The following is a 10,269-nucleotide window of genomic DNA, read 5'->3' as shown; positions in this document are numbered from 1 at the left end:
TGTCCTGAATCTTCCAACATTCAGCTTCTTTGAATGTCCACGAGTTCTAGTATTATGAGAGAGGGAGAAGAACTTTTCTCTATCCACTTTCTCAATGCCATGCATAATTTTATACACTTCTATCAGGTCTCCTCTGACCCGCCTTTTCTCTAAACTAAAAAGCCCCAAATGCTGCAACCTTTCCTCGTAAGGGAGTCGCTCTATCCCCTTGATCATTCTGGTTGCCCTCTTCTGAACCTTTTCCAACTCGATAATATCCTTTTTCAGATGAGGCGACCAGAACTGTACACAGTATTCCAAATGCGGCCGCACCATAGATTTATACAGGCATTATGATATCGGCTGTTTTATTTTCAATACCTTTCCTAATTATTGCTAGCATGGAATTTGCCTTTTTCACAGCTGCCGCACACTGGGTCGACATTTTCATCGTGCTGTCCACTACAACCCCGAGGTCTCTCTCCTGGTCGGTCACCGCCAGTTCAGACCCCATGAGCGTATATGTGAAATTCAGATTTTTTGCTCCAATATGCATAATTTTACACTTGTTTATACTGAATTGCATTTGCCATTTGCCATTATATTGAATTTGCCATTATATTGAATTGCATTTGCCGCCCATTCACTCAGTTTGGAGAGGTCTTGTTGGAGCTCTTCGCAATCCCTTTTTGTTTTAACAACCCTGAACAATTTAGATGAGGAGGTGTGAGGCAAAGGCGAGAGAAAGCTAAGGGGAAAGTTGATACATGGGGCCTGAATAATAAGATATCTTTCTCAATGTGATAACTATATTTTGCTGTTGAAGGTCAGACACTTCACACATACCCCAAACCACAAAATTTAGTTCCTTCACATCATCCCAGTTCATTTACACCTCATTTATGATCCTATGAAGAATATCAAGAATATAAATGAAACCACAAACTCATATTTATATTTTTCTTCGTATTAGCTGCCCTCTGTTGTTCAACTCAGGCCTCATCACAATAATATAGCATTTGGGGAAAAAGATAAAGGCAAGTAATCCAGCACTGGAAGCCAAGATGGAGAAGATTTCCACAGCGACTGTGTACTTTGCTCTTGTGCTCAGGTAAGATGGAATAAAGGAGAGCCAAACACTGCAGAAGACCAACATGCTGAAGGTGATGAATTTGGCTTCGTTAAAACTATCTGGTAACTTCCTGGCCAGGAAGGCCACAGTGAAGCTGACAATGGCCAGGAGGCCCATATATCCCAAAACACAGTAGAACATAAGGACTGACCCTTCATTACATAACAATACAAGTTCTTCAGTCATTGAATGCACATCCAAATCTGGGAACGGGGGAGAGGTTGCCAGCCACAGAACACAAGTCCCTACTTGAATAATTGAGCAGGAAAGGACAATCAAATAAGCCAGTCTTTGTCCCAACCATTTCCTCATCTTGGATGCTGGTTTGGTGGCCATGAATGCCAAAACCACAGATACAGTTTTGGCCAAGATGCTAGAGAGGGCCACAGAGAAGACAATGCCAAAAGTAGTTTGTCGAAGACGGCAACTTGCCTTATTAGGCATTCCGATGAACATCAAAGAGGAAAGGAAACAGAAGAGGAGGGATGCGAGGAGAATGCAGGTGAGGCTTCTGTTGTTGGCTTTGACTATGGCAGTATTCCAGTGCTTAATGAAAATGCCAAGCACCAGAACTGTGATAAGAAACAAGAGAAATGCTGAGATAGTTGAAACAATAGCCAAAGGTTCATCAAAGGCTAGAAAATTTGGTGTCTTAGGAATGCATTGATCCTTGCCTTTGTTTGGATATTGGTCTTCTGGGCAACTGATACAAATTTCTGGGAGGAAAAAAAATTAAAAACAATTACAATTTAAAAACAAGGAATATTTGCCTTTTCAGGAATGCACCTGAACTACATTTGAGAAAATTTTGAGCTTCTATCTAGGGGTTTCAAAAGATTCACCATGTTATCTATTCTAGAGTTTTCTAGATGAAGGGCATCCGGTTTTCTAGTGGCCTTTGAATCAAAAGTGCTATGCTGTGAAATTCCACCAGAAATCTGGAATAATGTAAGCCTCATTCTTAGAGGGGAGAAACCAGCACTTCTTTCCCATCCCATTTGTCCCTTTTAATCTCATGCTGTCATGATTCTGGGTGGTTCATGTTCACCCAACTCTACATTCCTATCACTGATATCATGCATAAAAAATCTGAAAGTTGCATTTGATCGTTCAGCAACAAAGATTCAGAAAACCTGTGAAAATAACTGCATATATGTTTAATAAAGTATACCCCTGCTCCCCCATCCCCATATTGCATCAGGAGGCAGAACTACTCTGTGCTAAGCTGCTGTGGAGGGGAGGAAAGGAAGAGCTACTAAGGGCCATATAATACACAAGGAAATGGGAATAAGGGAGTAGCTTACGACAATGCCCCCCTTTCTGTTCCTTCTTTTATTGCTAGCTCAGCACCAGCCTACACAGGAGACTGATCTCCTTGCTTATTATTAATGATAGAGTAAAAAGTTTGCTTGATGGCTTGGGAGGGGCTTTTTCATACCTATGTCATATTGACTGGGAGCCAAGAGTAGTTTAAATGGTGGCTACCATAGTAAGATCATGGTGGGCAGGTTATGTGTGAGTACCAACAATTCTGGAGCTTAATAACAGATGAAATAAGTCTTATTACAGGTCAGATGGTCCCTTGTGATCCCAGGCTAAAATTACTGAACTTGTTTACTGAAGATTTAAAGGACTTATTGTTTAAAGAATTATTAACCCTTTCTATTGTAGCTGCCAGACAGGTCTTAACTCAACATTGGAAGACAGCTGCTAACTGGAGGCTTGGTGTGAGAACATATGGGCCATTGCACTTATGGGAAAACTCTCTAAGCAACTTAAGGCTCTAAAAGACATATCAAACAAAGATGACTTTGAGGAAACGTGGTACATTTTTATTCAACATATTAGAGTTATATTAGAGGCAACATGTCTAGGATACCCCCAACAACTGATGGCAATCTCTGGAGTAACCTGCTGAGACAATGAACATGACATTAACTAAAGCCTGCTACTGACCACAATACTTACACATAACTTGTGAAATAACTTACCTCTTTGTGAATGGTGTATATATATACATGGAATGCCTGGCAGGAGCGGAGGAGTTATGGGTTCTTTTGAATAAGATTGTTTGTATTTACTATTGAAAATCCACAAATAAAACTATTTTTAAAAAGAACAAAAAAAGAAAATAGCGTTTGATATGCACCCTGAGGCATCTTTGATATGAAGGGAGGCCACAAGAGTTCAGGGAATAGGGATATGACTTCTGCTTGAGGCCTCCTCAAATCACTGAAACAAAGCCACAAGGCACAGATATATGGAGGCACCATGGGTTGAAGGCAGATTAGCCATAGTCACTGAGCTAGGGGAGCTAACCCAGATAATGATGAGAAAGAAGGACAAATATCCATCACCTCAGCCAGAAAGAGAACTCAGTTGGAGTGAGTGATTGAGTTTCTTTTTACACTCAGTGTTAAATGATCTCAGAGAGCCTGAAAGGTTAAACAACTTGTTACTGATTTCAAATTGGGGGAAAAAATCCTGAGTTTTATCTCTTCGTTATGGGATATAAAGATGTTTGTTACCTTCATTCTCACAATTTCCAAGAACACAAAATACCATTAATGGAGCTAAAATGTCCTTTTATATATTCCAGAACAGAGTTCCAGAGCATTTCATCAGAATGCTCTTAGATCATGATTCTAAAAAGTATTGCCTGCCTTTCTAAATATGTATTCCTCATGATAATTAACGTTATCTATAAATATAAAATCATACTACATTTTAACACATATCTCCATACACACACATACAAGCAAATTGGTGACAACAAACTTTCAAAAGAGTTTGCTGCAATAAATTGTATAATTTGGAATATTTTATAATGGCATCTCCTACCCTTTTCATTTGAGAACATCCCATCTGGACATGGAGCACAATCATAGCAGCAAAATTTCATCCCCTCCTTCTTTTTCTTCCGATAACCAGGAAGGCAGTAGTCATTACACAATGAAAGAGGTGGCACCTATCCAAAGATATAGGGACATCATAAGAAATTATGAAATAATGCCCTTCCTGGCTAGATGTGTCTCTCTCCATCATTACTGACTTTTAGGAGGAATTTGAAAATATTCCTGTTTACCCAGGCATTTGATGGGTAAAGGAGACTGTTCGTGGCAACCTGGTGATCACTGGATGGAAGAACATTTTTATCTGCAACTCCTTTTAAAATGTTTTACTGAACTGTTTTAGAATGTTTTTGTTTTTAGAATGTTTTTGAAAATTGTTGTGTCATGTTTGCCACCCTTCAGGAGGAAGGGTGGGATATAAATTTAATTAATAACAACAACAATAATAATAATAACCCAGCTTGATCAGGCCAGAGGCCCATCCAGTCTAACATATTGTTTTCACAGTGGCCAACCAGATGCTTATGGGAAGCCCGCAAACTTGCATGAGTGCAACAATGCTTTCCCAACTTGTGATTCCTATTAACTGGTAAGCAGCAGCAAACTGCCTCTCTATTCCACCAGGTTTTGATTATGCCCACTATATCTATGCTAAGACCAAGCAATCCAGCTCACTGATCTTGGCTCAGAGGCTTTTAGAATTCTCAGAAAAAGAAAATATTTAGGAAGTTCATCTTACAGCAGATGATCTACCAGTAAATGGGAGAGGCAATAATACTGAATATAAGATTCATAAGTGCACAGGTGACACAGTCTATGGGAGGAATACTTGGGAGGAATACTTGCTGAATTGAGTATCATAGCAACTCAGGAAGATTAAAATATCCATATTCAGTCCACCCAAAGGTATAACTACCTTAGTATTCAGTCTAATGCTAATAACTAGAGGCTTGTCTGAGAGACTTCAGAAGAAAGCTATGACAAGCAACATAATTTGTTCTCTGATAACTACTGGTTCATCTTAGTCAGAGATGCCTTATCTGGAAGCTGCACTTTTTGTTGTCATGGCTTATTTTTTTATACAACTTTCCTGAAAATTTTCCTCTCTATGTGGCTTACAAACATTTAAAAAAATATAAAACTATTTCAACATCATGTACAATGAAAACTGCAACCAACAAAATTGTAAACAGCCAGTCAGCAATAAGTACAAATGAGAATTGTATCCATTATAGAAATAACTAACAAATCCAATAACCAGCAGACCAAAAACAGTATTCTCATAAACACCACAAACCATAATACAATAATCTTTAAAAAGCATTAGTTTAAACATAAAGCCTGTTGGAAGGCTAGTACTAACACAGCCAAGAGTACTATATGCTTGAAGGCAGCATTAAAAATGCTCTGTCTGGTACTTGCTACTTTGATTTTAATGGCAGGTCAACAAGCTGGGACTTGCTATTGTCTTCCTGTTCTGTTGAATGGCCATAAATGTCGACATCTGAGATACTGAGATACTGTGCAGTCATTTCCCCACCTGTGTGAAGTCTTTGTTCCATTCAATTCTGTTGTCATCAATGGTGAACTCTTTGCCAGAAGGAGCCTGAGGATCCAATCTTCCCACTTTCACCCTGATGTAGGAGTTATTTGGGAAAGTGACCAAGTTTGTAATATCAAATCCAGCTGCCAATTCTCCTTGTTCATTTAATGTAATTTCATCTCCAGCACTGTTGTTGAACGAGATCCTCTGAAGGAATGAGTGAAGCTAGGTGAAAAAGTAAGAAAACCAAAAAAGGTCTATAAAGTGTAGTAATATTCCCTTCAAGACTAATAGAGAGTATCCACCTTTTGGTAGCAGATACAGGAAAAAAGTGGCAAATCATGCATCAGTGTACATTCAACAGTTGAAGGTGCTGCTAAGAGACTTCCAAAAGGATCCATGGAGGAGAAATTGGGGTATACACGTTTCTTATTTATAATATTTATAAACTGCTTTTCACTAAAACATTTTCCTGAAGCAGAAACAAAAATAAAAAATGAGCACATAAGTAAAACAGCATAACAGTAAAAGAAAAAGCAATAGTTAAAGCAACACTAAAACCAGCAGCAGTGTATTTTACTAAAATTAAAACTCAAGAGCAGGTTTAACCAAGCCCAGGAAAAGTCTGGGAGAACAGATGTTTGATTCAGTAACGCAAGGCCATCTAATGATGTGGCCGTCCACACTTTCAAGGTGAGGAAGTTTGAACATTGGGGCATAATTACCAAAAGGCAATATTCAGAGTCTCCACACAGTGAACAACAATCAACAGTGGAACAACAGGAAAGTTATCCTCTCCTAATCTGATAGCAGAGGTGGTTCACAGAGAGAGTTACACTCCATCAAGTACCCAGGTTACAAGTCATCAGGGCTTTGAAAAGTTAGCATTAACACCTTGAACTGGGCCTGGTAACATATAGGCAACCAGTGCAGATCCTGCAGAATAGGTGTTGTATGTCATCACATAAATTACCAGCAAATGCACATGCAGTGGAATTCTGCAATAGCACATATTTAAGTCTTCAAGGGTTGCCACACATTGAGTGTATTAGAGTAATCAAGACTAGAGCATGCAACACTGTGCCAAGGCTATTTCAATCCAGGAACAGCTACAGCCTCAACTGGAAGAAGGCATTCCTTGTCACTGAAGTCCCGTGCACTTCCAGTGACGTTAATGGATCGAAGAAAATGCCAAGTCTATATAACTGCTCCTTCAGGGGGAGTATAACTTCACTGAGAACAGGCTGAATACCAAGATATGAGAACCACCCATCAACATCATCTCCATTTTGTCAAGATTCGGGTTCATTTTACTGACCCTCATCCAGTCCATCATAATCTCTAGGCACTGACACAGCTACATATGGCTCACATAGTATGAAGACGTATAGCTGAGAATCCACTGCATATTGATGACACTGAGCCCTAAACCCCCTGATGATAAGCTTCCTATAGATGTTAAGTCACATTGGGGACAGACTAGAACAGGTTCTATGCCCCTTCCCTATGCTAACTCTCCTTTTTTCTTTTACACAGACCTTCTCTGGAAATCCCTTTCTTCTTTATCTGCTAGGACTTTTGCTGTATAAGATTGGCTACTGGGAATCACAGGGGTCTCCCCTGCATTCCTTACCAAAGCACTCAGAAATGTTTGAAATCTGTATAAAATTGGCAACAGATCTTTTCTTCTGCTTCTCCAAACCTTTCATATCCCCATCAAAATACATCTTCCTCCAATCTCAATCCAAATTTAATTCCATCTCTCTCTTTCCAATTCTTCCCAAAGTTTTCTCCAGCACATTCTCTCAGTCCACATTTTCTCACAAGCCACTCTCTACTGGACCTCCTCCCCCAGTGCCTATTTGTCTATCCTTCCCCCTTTATTTCTGTGACAAAAACCATAGATTCACAAGCCTATGTACCTTGGTTGTTCTCTTCCCTATCCGATTCCAACAAATGCCTTCTTTATCACACTCTTCCTTTTCTTTCTTTCTCTCCATTTCCTTTTTTCCAGATTCTGCTTCACACACACAAACACACACCTGCAGTTTCCTTGTTTTGTGGTATGGCGAGCTCTTATGGGTACTTTTTTAGAACTGGTGGCTTGAAAGATTAGTTATAACTCTTTAAGTGCCTACTATTATGTATTGCTTATGAAAGTCTGCATAAGTTAATGTTTCTTTAACAACTTTTTACAAAATAATCTTTTTGATACGATCAAATTGTTTAAGATTTATTATCCTTGAGGTGCCAATTTCCAGAACATGCCCAGGCTGTCAGTGTCACATATGACAATGCAAACTTTCATGGAAACTGGACTTTTCATAACACTACCTGCCAGGGGTCCACATTCCAAGGAAACAATCTGCCTGTGTCCTCCATGATTCTACTGTTGGCTCTAGCTGACTGCATGATATGTAAGGCATGTGCCAGAGCATAGACAGCATTATAGATACTGTAGCTGTGGCCAGTCATGCTCATTTCAAAATAGGGAGAAGGAAGGCTCTCCAGCATCTCTTCTCCAGTACACGTAATACCAATGAATGTTAACACAGTGGACTTTGAAACTGAACAACTGAATGCTTGTTCCCAGAAAAAATTGATAAAGCCATCTCCATCTGCCCACGAAGGATTTGCAGTGTGAAGAAATTCTTGGAAGCCTTCCAGCTCCTTTGACTGAACTGCAAAGGAGATAGCACCATGGAACATTTGCATATCAATGTCAACAAATTTTTGAAGGGTATACAATGTAAAATCGATCTGTGCTGTCGTTATCCACACTTTTGCTGTAGATAACATCTCTTTGTAATGAGGAAATATTACTTGAATCATCCTTATAACACTTCCCAACCATATGATAGTTGCACATTCTCCATAAATAATGACTGCCTTGGCTTTGCTTCTCAAGAAATTTGGCCAAATCTTCTTTATCTCATTGATCAAATCAGGTATCTTAAGTGATAACTGCAAAGATTTTATAACTTTTTCTATGAATGCTGAACAGATTCCATTCTGCAAAAGCATTGGCTCCATGGTCTGCAAGAAACGTTGTCCACCTTCATCATCCATAACAATGTGACCTACCCATTTCCATCTGAAATGCAGAAGTAACTGGACAATTCCCTCATACTGGAGGGCTTCATTGGGGACCATGCGGTAAAAAGAAAGAAACTTACTTTGATCATTGACTGCTGGTTCAAATGAGCCATATGAAATCTAAAGAACAAAAAATTGGGTTTTTTTTAGAGTGGGAACATTATTTATCATCTAATTATTTCCTTACAATAGAGTCCTATATATCGCCAACCTACTTCTTTATAGAATAATAATCCCTGCCTTTTAAACACACCCAAAGTGAAAGAACAAGAGCTTAATGGCTGATCATCTGCTTTGCATGGAGAAGGTCCCAGGTTCAGTCCTCAGCATCTCTAGGTGGAGCTGGGAACTTCCCACATCTGAAACTCTAGAGAGCTGCTGTTAGTCGCTCTAGACAGTAGTGAGCTAGATGGTCCAATGGTCTAACTCAGTACAAAGCAGCTTCCTATGTCTCTATATACACACATGCACACACTCACTATCTTGGTCACATTTTCCTCTGTTTGCCCCTATCACCTTTACAGAAATCTTCTTCAACAAATATTAAACACACAGTCTTTGGAATCACCCTCCTCTCAAACATCCCTGGACACCAAATTATAATCCAGCGCAGCTCCACATATTTCCGCTGTCCCCACCTTTCCATTTTACCACTCTATGTATCTGCTTGACTTATTACATTCCTATTGGGAAGAGGAATGGGGGAGGTTAACAGAAATCCCTGTTACTCCCATACTCAGATCCTACCTGTGGAATCTTGTAAAGACCTAAGATGTCAGCCATGCATGAGGAGGTAACGGAGCTGAATCCCCCAATGACTCCTATTACATTTTCCTGAATGCCACATTTGTAGTTGGGAATGAACTGATGTGATTTGAAGAGAAGGTCCAGAGTGGCACGGTAGGTCATCCTTGAATCTGAGTAGCTGTCATAGATGTGGAACCCAAGAGTGACATTGGGCAAGATCTTGGGATTTTCATTGATCTCATCAATGGCAAACACCAGGGCAAGGATGTGCTGGTAGAATTTTGTTACCACACTGCAAATAAAGTGACTTTCTTTTTTCATGGGAGAATTAAATAGCAGACAAAATCATTTTAGTGCAGTACTTGTCCATTCTGGATTAGAGCTTCAGCTGTCTGACTATAAGAAGGGGGCAGAAACAACCAATTAAATCATTAGCTAAATTTTACCAGAAAACAGGAAAATCTAATGTGGTTATCATTGCCTACTTTGTGACTTTCCTTGAAGGAAAGGAAGATCAAGAGTTGTTGAAAATGTGTGTGTTGTGAATTTTTTGCTGCTGCTCTCAATTTCCCTTTCAAGAAAGGAATGATTGAAAGTTAGTTTACAATCTTTTAACATTCTTTTTTTAATTCAACAATACATCCCTTTGCCAGGAGCTCTATCTGTTCAGCAATGCAAAAAGGTATGAAATGAAAACAAGGATAATGACACAGCTGCCATTTTCAATACAAAATATTAAGTTTTCCTGATTATAAATATGTGAGGGAAAGCTTTACCTATTGACGTTTTGCCTATTATGGGCTCATCTACACTGTGATTTAGTGTGTGTTTGGTGCTACTCACATCACTTTAATTTGCATGGTTCACATGATGTTACTGGCAAACGGAAGCTATCACACAGTTTTCCCTCTGTAAATCTG

At 39.3% G+C, this 10,269-nt stretch overlaps 1 protein-coding gene across 1 annotated transcript; it reads right to left on the bottom strand.

The window, feature by feature from the left end:
• Nucleotides 1-931: 931 nt before the first annotated feature.
• On the bottom strand, nt 932-9,670 carry LOC133366971 (vomeronasal type-2 receptor 26-like). Its single transcript, XM_061590532.1, has 6 exons — nt 9,350-9,670; nt 8,044-8,722; nt 5,812-5,978; nt 5,504-5,731; nt 3,953-4,079; nt 932-1,827 (listed from the first exon to the last, which is right to left on the bottom strand). Exons 1-6 carry the CDS (start codon nt 9,668-9,670, stop codon nt 932-934), a joined length of 2,418 nt encoding a protein of 805 aa, XP_061446516.1.
• Between the last annotated feature and the right edge of the window lie 599 nt (nt 9,671-10,269).

Source organism: Rhineura floridana, chromosome 11 (assembly GCF_030035675.1).
Source record: "Rhineura floridana isolate rRhiFlo1 chromosome 11, rRhiFlo1.hap2, whole genome shotgun sequence".
In the NCBI taxonomy this organism is placed as follows: Eukaryota; Metazoa; Chordata; class Lepidosauria; order Squamata; family Rhineuridae; genus Rhineura; species Rhineura floridana.
This window is presented reverse-complemented; position numbering and strand designations above follow the sequence as displayed.